Source organism: Marmota marmota, unplaced genomic scaffold, assembly GCF_001458135.2.
Source record: "Marmota marmota marmota unplaced genomic scaffold, marMar, whole genome shotgun sequence".
Taxonomy (NCBI): Eukaryota; Metazoa; Chordata; class Mammalia; order Rodentia; family Sciuridae; genus Marmota; species Marmota marmota.
The window spans coordinates 21995139-22016369 of NW_026000093.1; the positions used below are offsets into that span (position 1 = coordinate 21995139).

At 34.5% G+C, this 21231-nt stretch overlaps 1 protein-coding gene across 13 annotated transcripts in view; it reads right to left on the reverse strand.

Annotated features, from left to right (window-relative positions):
* Eya1 (EYA transcriptional coactivator and phosphatase 1) overlaps positions 1 to 21231 on the reverse strand; it is a 295310-nt gene that overhangs the window by 134666 nt on the left and 139413 nt on the right. For 4 of the 13 annotated variants that reach the window (XM_048783045.1, XM_048783043.1, XM_048783044.1 and 1 more), the window contains exons 1-3: positions 11672 to 11828; positions 6404 to 6453; positions 4723 to 4850 (exon numbers count right to left, since the gene is read on the reverse strand). The exons of 1 other annotated variant lie outside the window; for it this stretch is intronic. In XM_048783045.1, the coding sequence (XP_048639002.1) occupies positions 4723 to 4846 (124 nt within the window). In that variant the 5' untranslated portion in view covers positions 4847 to 4850; positions 6404 to 6453; positions 11672 to 11828. Of the gene's footprint in view, positions 1 to 4722; positions 4851 to 6403; positions 6739 to 11671; positions 11829 to 21231 lie in introns of those variants that run through there. 8 more of the 13 variants (XM_048783042.1, XM_048783041.1, XM_048783039.1 and 5 more) reach the window with 4 other exon arrangements.

A 21231-nucleotide genomic window follows, 5' to 3' on the forward strand; every position in this document is an offset into this window, starting at 1 on the left:
ACTAACAACAACTTATTCATTAACATCAGCCATTTTTATTATTAGCAACATGAATGTGAAATTTATTCCCATATATATGATATAGTAAATATTAAATCCTAACAAATTATTTTGTTCCTTCTTTCATGGCTTTTGCTTAAGAATAATTTATAAGAGTCCAATTTTGTGGCTATAAACAAATTCTAAAAATGCCACTTACAAACCTCTTTATTCATGATGCCCCTTAATCTTCCAGAAACTAAATTTTGTGCAGAATGTAAACAATAATAAAATTAGATTACCATGTTTCTATTGACTTCAGAATATTTGACCACAGATAGATAAACATAGCCTATAAAATGTAGCCTCAAACCATAATTTTATATACATCCACTCCAGTTTAGATATTTCCTGTAAGAAAAGATTTCTTAAAGATACTCTCACTGCATAGAATTATATCTTACTAAATCAAAACTACAAGGAGAAAAAAAATTCAGATAATTTGCTAGTATTCTCAGCTTTGCAGAAATGAGATAATTTAAAATATTCTGATAATATAAATGTGTTATTGAATTAAACTATCATTTGAAAATATGCAAAATACCACTGAATAAATTTTAAACTCGGATAATTTAGTCACCTAATTCAAGATTATAATCTGTTATCACCTTGGAAATATGATATATCAATTCAAAATTACTATTTGAATTGCCATCAGAATTCCTGAAATTCTATTTACAGTGAAAATTCCGATTGCATCTGGTTTTGTGTCACTTCAAGACAAAATTATCAAGACTGGTTTAAGCTTCTTGATTTTTAATCTGAATTTACAATAGAGAAAACTCCCAGTTTGGGAACTCTTAGCTTTACTCACACCTCTTTTTTATCCTTCCCTATTCTCTACCCCCAAAACAACCCCAAATAAACACTCTGAGTAGCAATACAGGAACTGACCAATCCCAGGCTCCCATGGATTTAAGACAACCAGAGAAAACAAAGATGGAAAGAATCCCCGCTTTGCAAACAAGGCCCTAATTAGGTAGGTAAATAAAAATCCTTTTACTGCTAAGGCTCTGAGTCCTTCTGAAGGAAAGGTTTCCAACTACTTCTCACATTTAACCCAAATATCAACACAAAGCCTTCCCCAATAAAGGCTGGAAGATACTCCTCCCTCACATTCCACACTTTGATATTTATCAAAAGAAGCATCACCGCTGAAAGCCTATTTTCTTAAAAATTATGCTTTAAGGATCTAATAAGAAATGTCTATTAAGACAAAGTGTCCAAAACACCAGAGGAAAGAGTTAAAAGAAAGATCACAATTAACTGTTTTCACAACCATTCATTAGTGTCTTCTGGGTTGTTTTGTTTAATAGTAATGAAAATGTTCATTAGTTCATTTGGAAACCTATCACTCCTAATGGTGCTTTTTTCTCATTGCAGGTCAAGTGATCATTTATGTTACTCTTTTACTATTTTTATCTAGCTACTTGTACTTTATGTTTCGAAGATGTATAAGCTGGGTAACACCAACGGTTAATTGCAACAATCATGATTCAGAGAGGTTGCAATATCAAAATGAGAAGAGCTGAAAGTTTTAAAACATTCAAACTATTATAACTGAAGAACATTTACTCTAGGAAATTAAAAAGCTCAGTATATGCGGCTTTAGCTCAGTGCCTTTCCATCTTTATCCCTTAGATGAACCTTGAAAGTAGGCACTAGCCTTTGAGGACAGAACCTACAAACACTGAGTCTTATGATAATTTGGCAGCAGACGTAAGAAGAAACTCAATATTCTCTGCCTCTCCATTCCGTTCCCTTCTTGTTTGTTCTTTAGATGAAGTTATGGTTTTTTGATTCAGGAGATTTTCTTGTTTTCTTTGCCTCATTATAGGGACAAGTGGTGGCAGGAAGTGAAAAAATGACTGAGAGAAGACAACCCTACACAGACTCAGGCAACCCCAGCAACTGTGTAAAGTAAATGGAGTTTTGTTGACCTAATTAATTTCAATTGAGCTGAGACTATTTTAAATTGGGCTGCAGAAAATTCACTTAAATCCAAATCAGTGTGTGTGTGTGTGTGTGTGTGTGTGTGTGTGTGTAACTGGAAATATTTGTGGTAGAGTTAGGGGAGGTGATATTTTCAAGACTTAAATTTTAATGAATTTCTTTTTCATTCCTCTAAGGCATTGGTAAACACTGCTGTTTTCTAACTAAATAAGATCTTAAGGAATAGGAAAATCTATAATGATCATATATCCCAGGGAAGTTTGCCAGATGTTAATGAATTAACTAATTTTAAGCTTAACTCCTCTAGCAGTGGCTGAAAGGAATGAAACAAGTACACAATGGAACATATAAGTAGCACAATAAATGACTTCACATCTTCACAGCAACCTAAAACTTTATGATATTTTTCAGATCTAAATAGCTTTGTAGCATGGACCATGAAGAAAGTTTGGGGTCCATACTTTCACAGTGTCTGGTGAAATAAAGCTAAACATTTCAGAGGATTGCCAAAAATTCCTTTTGTGCTTTGAATAATTCATACTGATACTTCTAACTTCACTTTCCAACCCTTGCAAATTATGCCAATGAAGAATGCCTGAAAACAGGACAGAGATGAAATACCATGTATTTTTTTTTAAATCAGGTCTAAAAAATGCATTTAGAAGACATAGAATTTTTTTTTAAAGAAAACAAATAATTTCTGATTATTTCCCAGAACAAATGGTTCAGAGATCCTACAAATACCTAAAATATTGTATTCTTTCAACCTTATTTTAGTTATGCAAAAATCTCACAAAACACAGCATCCCTGAATATGAATGTGATATCAAGCTCTGAAATATAAATATTCAGAAATATATTAGCACTAGTCACACCACACCTCATTCACACAAAGCCATCCTCAAACACATACTCTGCTTCAATACAGGGTGTTTCTTATTTGTAGATGACTTGCCAATAACATGTTGAGAAAATGAAAACTTCTTACTACCGTTTCACTGTTTCATATACAAATAATTAGCTATCAGCGTTTAATGATTACTCTTTGGTGTATTCTATTCGGCAAAATAGTTCAACTGCTAAGTCTCCTTAGTTTTAAGTTACTTTAAGTTGTTGTCTTATCTGGCCTTTACAGTAATGGAGTGACTGTCAAAGGCTTGCACCCTTGGCCCTTCTGTGGCTACCCAGCATGCTGGCCCTGGAGTGGGTCAGAGCAGGGACCTGCAGTAGGCTGTGTGACTATATCCACAGCCAGTCTGTAGTCCTGCAGGCCTGCTTCCACCTGCAGCCAAATCCCAGAAGGTGTGGAAAGAGGGCTGCTTACTCGCACTCGCTCTATGAAATCTACTTGTTATACACTAGAATTACTTTCCTATAAGTAATTTTTTCTCTTTGACTACTGAAATGGGAAGAAGTTTCAGATAAAAAGACACTTTATTCAGAGATTAATTTTTTTTACTAGATCAGCAAAGTTTCTACTTTTGACAACAACCAGTTTCTATAAGCACTGGAAATAAATATACATACTCTTCAAGAAAAACACAGAACAGTTATATATGAAAACAATTACTGTTGATACACAAATCAAGACATCCTATGTCAGAAATAACTGATTCTATAGTTTATCTTTTACAAATGTCATAGCTTTATAGATCTCAAAAAGTTTCACTAATAAATATTAGCAATAATTTTATAGCATTTACTTTTGTTTATTTTCAAAACTATATGAAAAAAAAGATCACCATAGTAGTTTGGAATTGATGGTTAAGGGTTTGTCTATGGATGGAATTGTAACATGGATAATTCATTGGACTTCTAGTGAAACTTATTTTCTAAGTTCATCAACTTTCTGAGGCTTAGTAAAAAATAAATATGCAAAAATATCTGTGAAGAAGTAATTTTTAATAGGCTAAAATAGAAATAAATATGGTGTAATATGTAACATGTCCTATGTGCTGAAATTACAAAAACATGCATAGCACCTAAATGCACATAACAGGTATTGATACATACATATAACCTTGTATATTTAGATTCAGGAATATATGAATTAAAAAGGTGTTTCTGTTCATATAAAACTTACTCCTGTGTTATTTATCCAAAAATAATTTTAAAAGCACTGCTTATATTTACTTAAACTTTTAAAAAGTAAATACATTTTATGTACATTTTTCCAAATAAGCCTGCATATTTGGTAAACAATTAAGTATTTCTTTTTTACTTATTTATATTTTAATTGCCAAAGCCACAAGAACACTAGGCATGCCAACTATTTTATTGACCTTTAGAAACAATCCAGTCCAATTTTACAGTTAAGTAAATTTGATTGTATTTAATAACAAAATGGAAAGTAAAATAAAGGAAATGATTCCAAATTTTCATTGCTCATAGAGTAAAACAAAGAAAATTGATAGCGTGCTGTAGACATGATCGACAAGGAGATAAAAATAAACTCCCAGGTTCAAAATGTCATGCATACACATACGTATAAGATGTGTGCGCATATATATGCATCTATGTAAAATAAAGCCAGTCTGTAATATAACCGTAACTAGTAACATCCAGCAGCTAACTAATGAGGACTACTGATTCATAAGCCAAATTACCTAAAGGGAAAATAGAACAGCAGTATAACAGATTTGACAACTGAAATCACAACCACCTAATAATGAAGCGTATACTGAGGAAGAAACAAGGTGCAAAGCAAACAGTGAGAAGGCAGACACTCACCTTCGGTGCCATTGGGAGTCATGGAATTACTATTTATATGAGAGTTATCGAGTTTGGGGCCACTGGGGGATTCACTACTACCACTCAGACGGCTATGCGGGCTGGTTAGATCCTGCATTTCCATAGACCTAAAGACAAGAAGCCTTCCATTTGACAGATGTACCAAATTCATAACACTGCTATTTAATGTGCTAACGACTTGACACCTTCTTTGAAACACACTCACACAAAAGTCCCATTGTATCTCTTTTCTTAGACTCAAAATAGTTAATTCTGCATTTTTACTTCAGTCATTTTCACTACCTGCACTATTAAAACATGTCACTTACTCTACCTATCCAGCCCAACATTCACAAAAATTCCTCTTTGGAACTTTACATATTGTTTCAAGTCATAAGGTCTAATGCTACACAGTGACATCTATTTTCATTTTTAAAAAATGTAGTCATGGTTTTCTTTTTATATTTAAAAAAAAAAAATCCCCGAAGGCATTTTTCCCCCCTAAAACAGAGAGGAAACTATGTAAACAAGTGTAATAGAAAAAAAAAATCACTTTTCTATTCAATCTGTTTCATCTAATAAATTAGCACTAGGTACTTCCTTATAATTTACCACCCAATTGTAATTTAATGGGTCTCCAAACCAAATAAAACACTTGAAACCTATAGTCTAGTGACAGGGAATGAGATAGTCCTGATGCATGTGTTTACTCTGGCAAACTACTTAATTGTTCCTCTGTTTCCCTTGAAACAAATGCAGCATTAAAACATTATGATGTCGGCTCACTTGTTTGCTTTGTGGATTACATACAGCGTGCCCAATTGAAAAAGGATAAGGCCAACATACAGTGAGTCCCTATGAGCATTAGCACTTGGAATACCTCAGCTGTCACTGAGGGAAATAAGGACAATTCTACTTCAATGCTACAATTCTGCCTATAATGCTGCACTTTTTACTATATGAAAACAAGCCAGTCCCTTCTGAAAGGTCTCAGACTCAGCATGTACTTATTCTGAAGAGGTCCAAAAGTCAATTTCAGAGCTAGATTTATAATTAATACTTTCATTAATGAAGAGAAGAGAGGACTTACTTACAGTCACTCAAAACACATTCATATACTGTTTTCTGACAGCTACGTTTTAAATATCTGAGGCTCACATTCCCTTCATTTTAAACTTTACGTGCTTTTCTAAAAAATAAATAAGTAAGGGAGGAGGTTTAATGTTCTATATATGAAGCTCTTCATCCCCAACAGATCAATAAAAGGTATAGTCATTTTAATTGAGTGGCTGCACTTAAAGTGACTGTCGATATCAGTTTTTCAAACATCTTTAACATGAGCCATTTTACTTCTCAAATAGATCTTTACTTCCTCAGGTCTTGAAATCAAACTGGAAATGGTTTCAAGTGCAGTTTTTCTCTCCCAATTCCCATTTCACATTCAGTTTTCCTAACACCAGAAAATATCCCATAATCATTTTTAAACCAAGGCTCCTATGCCTGTCCCACACACTTAAGCATTTTTTTTTTTTTTAAACAAGCACACACACATAAATTGTTAAGTAATTGCCAACTGAGGCTGTTGCTATTAATAGAAATAATTAAGAAATACTAGACAAAAATAGGTCTGGATCACAGAAAGGTAATCTACAAAAATGTCAAATATCAACAATATCCTTACCTGCAACTTGAGGAAACAGCAACATCTGAACTGGTTTGAGATGTTTGCACCTGTGGTCAGGGGTAAGAAATTAGAAGCTGTTGTTATTGAGCTTCAGTGTCAGCTCTTAATTATACAGAGCACATGGCAGAGACCGACAATGCTCTCTTTTAACCAAAAGAGAAAAAAGAGGATACTGCTGCAGTGAAAGGCATATTGTCTTTAAGTTGAAGTCTCAACTGTTGTTTCCTCCTGCAGGTCTATCCTCCTCCTCCCCTTGTCAGGGGGGAAGGCAGCCAAATGACGGGATAGTGATTCATCACTGGCCTATGACAGCTGCAAACGGGATTACCCCTCCCCCAATCAACATGCAAAGCAGCCTTGCTCAGGCAGCTTGGAAAAGGTGCTTGGAAAAAAAAAAAAATAGCTATTAACAAAATGAGTGCGTTCAGCAGCAGCAGTTCAAGCAATAATCCCCCCAGCATCCTCAGAACCTCTTTCAACCTCTGTTATCACCAACTGAAACACAGCTCCCGCCCACCCCTTTGACTCCTGACAATATCTTATCCTTATCGCGATGATTTGCTCCCACATTTACTATTTGTTATTTAACATTTACTAAAACAGCTCCTGGGCACCTTTCAGGCAAAAGGATTAGGGGTAAATGGCAAAAGCAAGTTTTCATACCCAAAGTCACAGCACTGAACAATGTGCTTGTTTACCCATTCCAAATTAAAAGTCAATGAGTGCTTATGCAGCTATGCCCTACAACATACCAAAGTGGTCAGATTTTTTTTTTTTTTTTTTTTTTTTTTTNTTTTTTTTTTTTTTTTTTTTTTTATGAGGGGTGGGGATGGCTAATTTTCTGTCTTCTAGACTAAAAAAGAGACTGGTAGTCGAATAATCAATTTAATGTCCCAGTTAAGCCAGCTCCTTAGTCTCTTTTGTTTCTAGATGAATCTGTATTTGGGGACTTCACTGAACAACTAACTTCACTACTGTGCTGGTTTTAATAGTCACTGCCCTACTGCCAGAGGCAGCTCTAACTGCCAGCAGGTGACAAAGCTCAGGTGAGCTAGGCTGCTGCTGGCTTCCAAGCTCAGCCTAACAAGTAGGCAGGCAGGAAAGAGCATTCTGCATAATGTTTAAATGGCTCAGAATTCCAAATCTTTGATGTGCATTTTCATTCAACCTGAACTGACATCAATTAGGGACACAGAACAAAGATGAGAACTGAAGCATCTCAAATGACATTAAAGTTATCCAACCAAACATCTTCTGTTGAGTCCTGTTATTTTTTAAATTATGATTTATGAAATTAAGACACTATCTTGCTGGCAAGAATAAAGCATCTTAAGGTCTAAATATCTTGGTATGGAGTTATGTGAAATTTCTAGGTATGATTTCTAGAATATGTGCAAGACAAAAAACAATTGTTAAAAGATGCTTGAGTGTTAAGTAGAAATGGCATCTTATGCCTGCAGATGTGCCTTTCTATGATGACAGATTTCTGCAATTTTTGTTAAAATTAATGTTCTCACACAAAATTAAATGGTTTCTTTCAGAAACTGGAACAATATACCTCAAGGATAAATTCCCTTTCTCTCCCCCCCCCACCACTTTAATACACCTGGAATAAATTATAGGTGAGAACTAACTTAGTTTAAGAACTCTCTTGGCTTAATTATGTGAGAGTATGTAAAGCACACTTTCTATTAAATGTTAAAATCCATTTGCATTTTAACATTAGCTAGAAAGCATAGTCTTGGAAATATAATTTTAGTTTTCACTGTGTACTTTGAAAGTTTGCTTATATTTGAAGTTTAACCTATCATATCTAAATTTAAAAGTCAAAACTGTTGTTAATAAAAACAATTTCAAGAATTGTTCTAACACATTTCCTCATTGAAAAAAAAAATTGCATTTCACAACACATTTCTTTTATGCTGGTGCAACCCAGTCTCTACTGTACTTTCATACATTACAATTTTTGAAAGTCCACAGCCATGATCTTCATTTCATTAAGTATAGTTCAGATATATTCTTTTGTGTCTCAAGGATTATTTAAACCATGTGTTGTGTGTTACTGTATTTAAAAATGACTCTTTAATCAAAATAACTTTAAAACAACTAATCCTCACTTAGGCTGGTCAGCTGAATCCACATCGTGGTCCAGGAAAAATAAATCTACTCTCAAGAATGCGAATGCAGACAACAATTAGACACAGATGTGAGCAAAATTAGTTACAGTTTACAAAATGCTACACTTCACATGCTTTTAGTTTTTTATGTGTAGTACAAGATTACAGTTCATAAGGAAACATTCTTATAATGACTTATCTAAAAAGCACACCTATTTCTGATTGGTGTTGATTTTCTCTCATGTTTAACAATGTCTAAGGAGATTTCTGTATTTTAAAGGTCTCAAACCATAATGTGTTTCAAAAATAATTAACTAGGGATATTTTCGTTCAAAAGAGAAAAAATATTTCCACAGAAGTGCTGGTAAGCATTCAGTAAGCTCACATTTTCTGCTTTACACTCATAAACTTAATATTTCTTGTCATATCCTAATCTGGTATTTTTAATTCAATTGCTTCTATGAGTGCAGAAATATTTCCCATTGCATTATAAATGGCCATCTTACATTACAATGAAGTCATTTCACTTTAATGCTTTTAAAAACTCTTCGTATAGAATACACATAGTAGCACACTCACAGAGCTGTGGAAATACCAAGAAAAGATAGCAGAACTCCTTAGAATTTAAATTCAAAGATCCTCAACTAGTAACTTTGACTTCTGATTAGTTAATGAGGTCTTTTAAGTTTGCCTTTTTTTCTAATTAAATTTATAATTCTTCACAGATGTAACTTTTGTTGATGTTCAATTTGTCTCTCTCATTTTGTTAAACCTCACATAGTACTTCTCCAATCCATTGAAGAGCCACATTAAATCTGTTAATACCATGCTCTTCAGCCCCAGAAATTATTTCCAGAAGGCAAACTTGCTTTGAGAGATCATCAAACAAGACTTAAGGTACACATTTTATCACATTTTCCCTACCACAGAGCTCAGGATGCAGAGCAAAATTCATGACTTTTGCAATGTTTATTATACTTTGCTAAATTACAAATCAAAAGCATCTGACAGAAGATCATGTATGAAGCCAAAAAGTTAATAATGTTCTGTGAAAAGTAAACTGTAAATGGAAAGGGATTCTAAATCTCAGCATCACACAGCAAATAAAATGTAGGTACTTGTCCAAATTATGGGTTTTCCATAGGGTTTTTTTTTTTTTTTTTGCTTGCTAGAAGCAATTTTTATAAAATGACTATAATTTAAAACTTTTTTTTTCAAACTGAAAAGAAATTTTCAAAGTGAAAGTACTGAACTTATCTAAATAAATAGAATTGGCAGGCAAGCTAGTTTTGTCCAACCACAGATCAACCTGAGTATTCCCAAATTTGAAAGACAATGGCAATTTTCTAATCAGAATGTATGTTATAGAGATATAAAAAAGTACCTTAGCCATAAATCTGATTTTTAAACAGAATATATTCCTGCTAAAATTTCTCCTTAATCAATATCTCCAACTGTGGTATTAGTGTTGTAATAAAAACCTCAATATTTTAAAGAAAAATCTAACCCTAAAACTGAAATGAAGTTGTAGGGAGAGACATAAAATATAATGTTAAAATGTCAACATTATATTTTCTTCTTTATCGAAAACTCCATAAAGTAAATGCCTTAATGCTTTACTGATTACTGATTATTTAAATATCCTATATTACTTTTTGCAAAATCTCGTTTAAAGAAAATGAAAGCCCTTATGAAACTAAAACCAAATAAGTATTCAAATCACAGTATTCTACCTATAGCTTTAGAGTATTATTTTTTAAAAAAATAGCAATTATGTAAAATATTGAGCAAAATACTTTTGATAACTGATTAAATAAAAGTGACTTTATTCTCACTGCATGTTTTTCTTTCTAGTGTATTCTTTAAAAAAAAAAATTCCCCATTCGAATGGAAAGTTTCTTTTGAGAAAATCATTTATCATGTCTGTGAAACTCACATAGCAGTTGACTTCCATTTGGCACTCTAAAAGTGACCGGTGGCTCAATTAGGCTTCTATGTCTGTCACCGGGAAGAATTTTCAAAGATTGAAAATCTATGGTTGCCTGCTCACTTAGTGAACAATTTGGGCCTTAGGCGAATTCAAGTATCAAGGAAATCAAATATCAAATGTTTGATCATACAAAAGCATGACTATTCATGAATGCATGTCCTCAAATCCTAAGCAGTAGGGTAAAGACTCATACAAGCATAAAATAAAACCTACCCTGAAAGACATTATAAAAACAACCCCAAACCTATAAACTATGCTATATACTTAAGTACCAACTTTTTGTACCCCTTTACTATTTTAAGAAATGAAACAAAAATGCTTGTCTAAATTCAATGACAGCTCTGAATTTATTGAATTCTTGCGAATGCTAAATTTAAATGTGTTCAAAAAACTCCCCCAAAGAAATATAAGCCCATGAGTCATTAGCAATTCATATAGTGATTTTGAATGGCAAACATTTTAAATGATAAGTAAAAAGTCTTAAGAATCTGAATTTTCAACTCCAAGGTCCATTCAAGTCATATAAAGTGCCCTTCTATGACAAATACATTAATTGGGCAAATGTTTATTGTAATCACCTTTTGAAGATGAGCCTGTTTAATGTAAGGTTTGGGAAATTTGTTTATTGAAGCAAAAAGGATTATTTAAACAGCAAATATCAATTGTTATCTGTTGTCCATTCAAATGTTAAACCTCTCCTCATTTTTTCATATCAACTTAAACTGCATAGGGAAAGTCACCTATGTGTTGTGGTGGATGGATGTGTAACTAACTCAACATCGCGCAATATTTGAGGCTTGTGCAGCAATTCAGAAAAGAGATTCGAAGTAATCTGCTTAGGAGACTGTGGCCTTGCCTACTGATTTCCAGAGATAGCACAAATCGTTGTTAGCAATTAATTTGTAATTACCTCTTAATGATCCTAACCGCTCAGATAATTTGGGGGTTAAGAATTCTACTTTTACGATGGAACCCTGTGGCTCATGAAGTATTAGGTACAAAAAGTGTCATCATTTTCCACATGCCATAATGTTGTTTTTTTTTCTTTTAAAACAAAATCCAAACAATCATAAAAGCGCTCCTGTTATCTCGGACTTTGCCCACAGGACAGCTGTTGTCAGTCACTAACAATTTTTCAAACAGTCAGCTTGTACTTACAGCGCTTACATCTGCCGCATCCACCCGTTTAATGTACTCCTCCGCGTTTTCTGGTTTAGCAAGCCTCCATTCCTGACATAGTTGGGCTCCGGGGAGGGACGCGCGAGGGCTCCGCGGCGCTCTCAGCGGAGCCGCGGCGCTCGTGGAAGCGGAGCGCGGGTNCTCTCTCTCTCTCTTTCCTCTCTCTCTCTCTCTTCTCTCTCTCTCTCTCCTCTCTCTCTCTCTCCCTTTTTTTTTTTGTTTTTGCAACGCAAACCACAGCTATTCTCTTGTCCTAACCTTATTGGTTTAAACGCAACAATTGAAAGGAGCACTGCTCTGTCTGACTCAACCTAACTGCTTTAAAAAAAAAAAAATTATTATGTAAATGAACGCGCCCCACGCTATCTGAATAAACAGCTGTGTGAGAATAACTTGTGTGAGACACTGTCAACACACGCACATCTCCTGCTGCAGTAGCTCCCAATTAAGATCTTTGGGGAGTAGTTAGTTTACACGTTATCTTTTACACTTTTCCAAAACTTTTTTTTTTTCAGGCCCTGAAACTTGGGGAATCGATACTTTTCAGATTTTTCCCTCCCTCATGTGCCTACCTACTAACAGGTTTGGCAAAGATAAAAAGTGGAATGGCTGATTCCACTAAGTGGGGAGAGAGAAAGCAAACGTGTAAGCTATTATCACTTTAACAATGAAAGCCTGACTCATGATTCTGCAAGGATTTCTAGGATGGCAAGTCTTCAATGAGCAATTCTTTGGATACGAACCAGACAGTATTTCAGTATTAGTATTTTAAAATTATTTTTGAGAAAAGATTCTTTTCACCTATAACTTTCTTTACAGTCCATTCTTTAAGAAAAAAAACAAAAAACTCAGAATCTATGTATGATGAGCTGTAAGATTTACCTAAGAGAGTTAAGCTTCAGTTAAGATATCATACTTTATGGAGATAAATGACTTCATTTATAAGATCAATTACTTAATCTTTATGTTGATCCCAAATATTTGAAGAAGGCATCACTTATGTGAACTAATGATTATATTTTAATTTGCCAGCCCTATACCATAATTCAAATACAAATGTTTATTCTGATACTAGTTACTCATCATAATTAATTTGCACTCTAAAATGAAATTTTTATCCCCATTGTAAATTTCTTAAAACCGTTTTGTCACTACAAATAATACTATTCTGTATTTGGAATTTTTATTAAAAATCAAAGTCTCCTTTTTTTTTAGGCTCTCACCTTGGTATGAAAAGCATTTTAAAAAATCATAGTAACTTTTTAAAAGATCATCAACTAATAAAGCAGATAGTCACAGTCTTACCTTTACTTTGCTAATTTGTACCTGAAAGCACCATTTCAATGCAAACAAAACAAAATGAAAAGTTTATAATGACCAAAATTCAATACAGACTTTAATCCTCTCCATCTCCCTCCCCAAGCATGCCAGTCTAAATTCCTCAGAAAGGAACACTTTGTCAAACCTAAGAGACAGCTTAAACTGCAAACTCACCTAGGATTTTATTTTGTATAGTAGCGGCAAGGAATCATGGGCTAGGCATCTACCATATTTGGGAAGCAGATCAAAAAACAGTTGATTGCTATTGGATCTGCTCCTATGCACAGCAGAAATAGAATTATGTTACCACCTACAGGACTAGAAGTATCAGTCATTCAATATGCCACAGTATTTATGCAGAAAACAAAACAGAGTCTGTAATGGAGGTTTCCAGTATTGTCAGATATAATGTAGTGCTACATTAATTCAATCTATGATATCAAACACCCACACAATGACTGCAATCTGATTTATTACTAAGCTCCATATAATATAAAATTTGAGGTGCTGCTTGGAGGATTAAACCCTGTTTGAAGCCTGCATTCAGCTATTGTACACATGCTTCCTGTAATCTAAAAATTATTTTAGATATACAAGGATATAATACTGTTTTCTGATTCATGAAAGATTATATTGGCAAATCCAGAATACATAAACTACATGAAGTCCAAAGAGGAGAAATATCATGTAAAGTATGCCACCTTTGCATGCAAATTACTTGTCTACATTACAAATTTATCATATTACATGAGCTTTTATATTGAAATTCATTTTTTAATTTATATAACCAAACAAAATGCCATTAAAGAAATGATGCATGTAATTATGAAGAAAATTATAAAAAGCATGATGAATTTAATGTGACCACTAATTGACATGATATAGCTCATGATTCATAATTATGTGACAAAGAGCTTAGTCACTGGCTTAAAGTAATATGCATGTGCATATTGACCACTTTCTAATAGTTCTTTTTCCTAAAGCAAATCAGATGGATTAAAAACAATTTGTGTTTACTCATAAATTTAGTCTGGTAACTACTACTAAATATGAAATATACAATAATTACTATTACATACAACCTGAACCAGAAAAATAAGTTGTTCTATGATAAATAACCCAAATTTAAGACTTACTAAGATCCAGTTTTAAGTGAACAGTTGTTAGCTTCCTATTTCGAAATTCTCACTAACTATAATTATATAACTATATATTCTGAAGGTCCAAACTGTTCCCTAAACACATTCATACAGATTAAAAGAGAACTTAGAAAATTTGCCATTAGTAAAACTAGGTAATAGTAGAAAGCATTACTATCTGATATTTGCTACAGAAATCTCAACATGTAAATACATAAATCAGAGCATTAAAAATTTCCTATATGCCTTTCCCCCAATAAAACAAAAATATACATATAATTTTATCTGGAAAAGGGGAAACTCTGGAAATATTCAGCTACAGTGAAATGTTCAAGTACCCTCAATGAGATACAAAGATTTTTCATATTTGTACCTCCTAGCAGGTTTTATCTGTCAGAACCAGCTGTTGCCTGAATACCTGAGTGGTTATATGGAAGTCTGAAATTTTGATAGAAGTTCTCAGTACTTTTAGATTAGCAGAGAGTTCTAAATAAAGGCATGATCACAAAAATAAATGTCTTTAATTTTTTTTTTTTTTTAAAAAGGGCAGACATAGTGCACTCATCAGAGCAATCTCAAAACTACTTGAGTGAACAAGCTGACTCATCAAATTAAACATAACAAATACACTGAGAAAACAAAGGGTAAAATCCAAAGTGGCTCTTTCCATTTTCCATTCCAGGAAGGACAATAACATTGGTGAATGGTTGTGGAGTTTTCAGTCAAGATATATTTTTCTTCTACTTGTGTTTATCATGAAATAATTTTAGGATTAAGCATGAATGCTATGGTTCAACTGTTTACTAAATTTCTCTGCTCCTAAAATTCTTAGAGGAGATGATTATTTTTTCAAGAGTAATGATACAGCTAGCTGTAAAGTATAATTAGAACTTCTAGACAGATGCTTTTTCTCCAAAAGCAAAATCTTAGTCATTATTCCTCTTACATTATTAAAATTAATATCTGGAAAGACAAGATTTTGCAATTCAAACTGCTCAAAGTAGAACAGCAAATAAAGTGTTCCATAATCCCGTACTTTTAGTCCGTCTGCTACCCGATAAGTTTCTTTTGCTTGTGGTCCGTGTGATGGCACTACATTTGTGGCTTCTCTGTGGAACCTTTGAAACTGTCCTGGATGGCTGAGATCTGGATACTTGCTGCCATTTGGAATGGCCATTTTCATGACCTGCGCTTTCCGACTGGCATGAGTACTACAATGAGGATCCTGCTCAGGGTACACTTCTGTTGAAATGCAACCAAGTAAAACATCCTCTATTTATTTTAAGAATGATATTAAATCCACCAAACTAAATGTCTACCTGTATTTTGCTAAATGCTTTCCATTCAAACTCCAACATGAATAGCTTTTAACAGTAAATTTAAGGAGGCAATTACTAACTATTAACTGTACTATGGAAAGTTATTTTCATCAATATTATGGTCTTTATACAGCACAAAATGAAAATAGAACCTATTTCCTGACCTCCTAATAAGTACATTGGTTATTACATATGAATCATAACCATTTATTTATGTAGGGTGGAGAACTTGTTATCCTATGTAGTAATGACTGCCTCTAGGATGTTTTTTAAAAAAATTATTATTCTTAATAGAAACTTTGAGTAGCACTTCTTGAAACTAATAATGATGACAGGGCAGTGGCAGGTTCTTCAGAAAAGGGCATGAGATGATATAAGTACTTTAAGAAAAATATGACACAACAGGTTTTCTATTTAAAAATCATCCGATTCTCCAAAATGGCAAACAGAGTTAGTTTTTCTTTCTCTGTCAAAAATATGTAAATAATTGGTCTTGGAAGCATATGTTTAATCTCAGCAATAAGCAATTTTGCCTTCTTGAACTGTAAAAGGGATTTCTGTTGACATGAAGCAACCTAGAAAACCCAGGTTGTCTTCTCTTCAATTTTTTTTTTTCCTCCAAGCCATGGGCAAAACCAATCTTGTCAGCACCTCCTAGAGCATGTAAGAGGATCTGGAAATTCGCTTTGTGTTTTCCAAGTTTCATGACAGCTGAGTTCACAGTTTTTAAAATCTTCCGAAAAAAAAAAAAAAGAATAGTTCATGGAGGAAGGAAAGGCATTTATTATTAAGTGCATTTATTAAGTGCTTACTATGTGCCAGGCACTGTGCTAGGCATTTCATGTTTGTATGATCTGCTTTTAAAAATATGGGTGTTTATTTCCCCAACTAAATTGTTTGTTCTGGAATCTGCCTCATTTTTCTAGCACCATCAAGGTCACTTCTAAACAGTAGATGGAGCACTGGGACATTAATGACCCCTGGTTGTATCATGATTTTGGAGCAAGGAAAATCCAAGAAAGAAAGTCCAGAAAAGTGTGTGTGTGATCTATTGAAATGAGATATGTCAAATATAGATAGATGGAGAGGTAGATATACATCAAAATCATATATCTCTATATTGATATATATCAAGCTTATATATATTAATGTGGAATGGACATAATCACTATTAAATATCTGATTACTCATAAACACATTGTAAGTTAGTTTACAGATTCAAAAATAAATGTACATTAAAGAGTCACTAGGGAAAAAACTGTGAGGAATCCTTAAACTGAAATTATCAAATCAATGTTCATGGTTTTTTACTCATCATTTATAGGAAAAGGTGAATTATATTCCTAAAGTAGGGATGATAAATATCCCAAACCTATTCTTTATACTCAAAGGAGAGCCTGAAGTTCTGAGTTTACACCAAGCAATGATACAAATAATGTGCTTCACAGTTGATATCAGTTACTTCCCTTCTGCCTTCCTTGACTTGAGGTATCCAGTGGGATACACTTTGATCTTACTACATACAGTAAACACTACTCTACGGTAAACACTTGATTTGTCCACTGAGGAAATAATTATAATTAAACTGCACTCCAAGTTTCCAGATGCATTTGGAGATAGAGTTTAAGTCTTCGGAATCAAGAAACTCTATTAATTATTAGAAATTGCCAGGATGTGGGGGCATCATCCCCCAATCTAGCAACCTATAGAATTTTTTTCTCCATTCAAGCAGCAGTAAGTTTTTCTCCCTCTGCCTCCCAAATAGGGGGGGGGGGGAGGTAACCTTTAAAGCTGTTCTAGACAGAAGGTCACAATTCAAAGGACCGGTAACTTAATCCAGTGCCCTGCAATCACACTGCTATTGGAAACACAACCAGAAACACCATTATTCTGCTGTTTTTTTATTCAGTCACATCAATGTATACAACCTGGGCATTTCTCTCCACTGTAAAGTTTAGCTAGATTCATCCTTGCAGCAATCAAGTTGCCTTGGGGCTTTGAATTTTATTTTAGTATGCTGTGTGGCACATGGACAAAAAGGTAGACTGGCCATTACATACTAAGAAAAACAATAGCTTTGGTTTGTTCAAATACTTAAAGAGAGAAAGCATACCTTTCCAGTACCAACATGTCACTAAGATTAAACATATTTCAGTCTTTAGACACTCATAATTAACAAAAACACTTACTTGAGGTGGTTTTGTATTTTGAGTATTATCTGATTATTTACATTTGTGGTCAAAGTTGTTTAAAAAAAAAATCTAAGTCTGGAAGCATCTGCTGCTCTTTTCAGGGATTCTATTTTAATATCACCAGTGATCTGGTTTAATTGGATTGCAGAGTACATGCAAGACAAGGGTCTGGGCTTTAATGAGTTATAGTATTTTAAAAGTGTAAGATTCTTGAAAACAACGCCCTGGTTGATAGGGAGTTACTGTTCGGAGGCTTGTTTTTTTAATCAATACAAGGAAAAACAAATAGTTTACTAAGAGGTCAGAGTGCCCGTGGAGGAGCCCTCTGCTGCATGATTCTCATTGACAAGCCCTGCTGAAAGATCCACAAAGCCCCCATTAGCTTGGCCTCCTGGGATGGCTCTTCACTTTCCGTCCTGTCCTTGCCTAAGAAGACAGTCCGCCCCCTCCAGCCAAAGTGGATGCAGAGGGCTAAGAGAAGTGAGGGAGAGATGGGACCAAAACAGAGCAGGGCAAGGGAGAAGTTATTCATGACCATTATTAGAAAACTGCTCAAGAATCCCAGGCCTTTTTCAAAGAATGAATGCCTTTGACTTAGAAATTCTAAGGGACAAAGAGGGTATCTTTAGATCTACAGATTTTCTACATGATAAATAGACAAAGCCATCACTGATGTCCCTATCTTGTTTGTGAGGAGTCGTATCTGACACATGTAAAAATAAAAACAAATATGGATGGCCTAACTCCCCCCCGCCCCCAAACAGATTCAATCATGATTAATTATGAAGATTATTAGAGGGGAGAAACTAAACCTGTAGGTTATAATTTAGATTTCCCCAAATCATGCCCATTACCAATTTAAGAATCACCTATACATGAAAAAGAAAAAAAAAAAATCCGAGCACAGTGGCACACACCTGTAACCCCAGCGGCTCCAAAGGCTGAGGCAGGAGGATCTTAAGGCTGTTCAAAGGGGCTGGGGATGTGGCTCAAGTGGTAGTGTGCTGGCCTGGCATGTGCAAGGCACTGGGTTCGATCCTCACACCACATAAAAATAAAAATAAAGATATTGTGTTCACCTAAAACAAAACAAAACAACAACAACAAAAAATATATATATATTTTAAAAAGGCTGTTTAAAGGCAGCCTCAGCAATTTAGTGAGGCCCTAATCAATTCTGCAAGACCCTGTCTCTAAATAAAATATCAATTAAAAGGGGGGGCTGGGGATGTGGCTCAGTGGGTAAGCACCCCTGGGTTCAATCCTTCTCACCCCCCACCAAAAAAAGAAAAAAAAAAAAACTTGGGACATTTCACATTAGCATCTTTCTGAAGCAGCATATAACAAGCCTGATTTCCTATTCCTCCTTCAATATTCTTGGATTTTATGTCTATCATTATTTCAAGTTTTCTTTTCCTTAAATATGTAGCATTATTATCATCTATTATAGTCAAGGGTACATACTAGATTAAAATAAATGTACTGGAGATTCACATTAGCTCTAATTTTGGCTTTGACATTTTTGTGTGTGTGTGTGATTTTGTTATCAATTACTTATCCTTTCAATTTATAATCTATAAGCTGGCTAATTATAAGATAGATGTAAGCTTAGTCCCCCTTATCAAAATGACATGAGAATGAGTGCTTACTGCTATGGTAAAGCTCTCATGGATGGTAAAATAGCAACAGAAAACTGAATGTCAAGTCAGTTTAATCAAATGAGTGGGGGAATGAATGCCCAGATAGGGCATGGTGAGTTCAGGGTTAAACTCAACTCAGGAAACACAGTAGGTGCTCAGTAAATGCTACTTAAGTTAACTAATACATACACACTAGGTTACTTGATGAAACATGGCTCTGATATGTGAAAGGAAAATGCTTTCTCTGAATTTCCTTTGCTTCCACTTCTTTCTTTCTTTCTTCACATTGTTTTGTTCCCCCCTCCCCCACACTGGAAACTCTAAAACTCTGAACTGACTGGAGCATTATCATCATTCATTCTCACATCCAAAAACATAATGAACATACTTTTAAGGAACAACTAAGTCATTGGAACTGTGCTAGGAATTTACCATCCTGACAACAGGGAATAACCAAACTCCTAGAAAATTAAGAAATTGAAACAGACCTGAAATCACTGTATTCAATGTAAGTCTTTGAGTTACACAGGAAAGTGGAATAAAAAGCTAACGACCAATAGTTTTTAAAAGCTACCACACTGCGTGCTGACTCACAAGAGGTGAGGAATGGGGAGGGAGGTTCACCAGATTGGATTGAGTCGGGGGAAGGGAGGAGGGATGGAAATGGGAATGACAGTAGAATAAACCGGACATAAATTTCCTATGTTCATAAATGAATACATGATCAATGTAACTCTATCTACATCATGTACAACCACCAAAATGGGAAGTTACACTCCAGGTACGTATGCTACGTCAAAATACATTCTACTGTCATGTATAACTAAAAAGAACAAAAGAAAGATTTTAAAAGAAAATAAAATAAAAGCTACCACACATTGTATTTTAGTTATAACTAGCTAAGCACTGTTATTTTTCCCAACCAAAACATTCAGAAAAAAAAATTGTAAACAATTCTGAAAGGATACACAGAAGAATGAATGTGTCTTTAAGGGAATGTTACATCTGTCTTTCAGAAATTCCTCTTTGTAGATGGGTGAACGACACTGTCATTTTTTCAAACTTTGTAGCCTTTTGGTGTTCAGAAGTTTTTTGGGTAACCAATCAAGTTAGTTGGCCTGCCAGCCAATGATTAGTCACTCAGGAAATATTTATTAAGCATCTAATATGTGCCATGTATTAGGGATGCCAAATGAAACAGTCAACAAGGCAGACAGAATTTCTGCCATTAAGGAATTTAGGTTATTGTGAGTACACAGAAGAATGAAAGTTAATGACTTAACACAAGCATTTATTTTTGCTTTTTCTAGAACCCCACCAAAGCACCAGTAAAGGGATTTTTTTTAAAGCATAAGTCATTAAGGACAAACAGGGCAGGCAATATGAAAATAGTAACAAATATAAAAACCAAACAAAAAAATCAGCCAGACCATTAGTAACCAACTTAGCAGATCTGAGAAAGTTGACTCCAAAACTGACAGTGAGAAAAACTGAAAAACAACTTAGTATATACCACCCCTCCCTGCCCCTACCATGTCTCTTGATTAGGTGGTATCAGGTACTTCTGTAAGTGACAGTAAAAGTAAAACTAAAAAAAGAAAGAATTGGGTACAAATCAGTGTGAGAAGCAGTTAGATCCACTCTCCTCCTCCTCATAGGTAATACAGCAAGTAGGCTAGAATGAAGGAGAAGCTTTGGAGTATGTTGTGGAAAGGGAATATGATATTGGCAACAGGCAGGCAGAAAGACATTCCCACACGGAACACTGGACAGCTACCTCTACACCCTCCACCATTACCTTTTCCCCAGCAGGGTTCCTACAACACTGCCTGAGAGATCTAGTTCATCCAGGCGAGTGCCTAACCAACTTCACTAAGAATTCGGACCACTCTAAATAGAAAGATCTGAGATACTTATACCTGGGGGGGG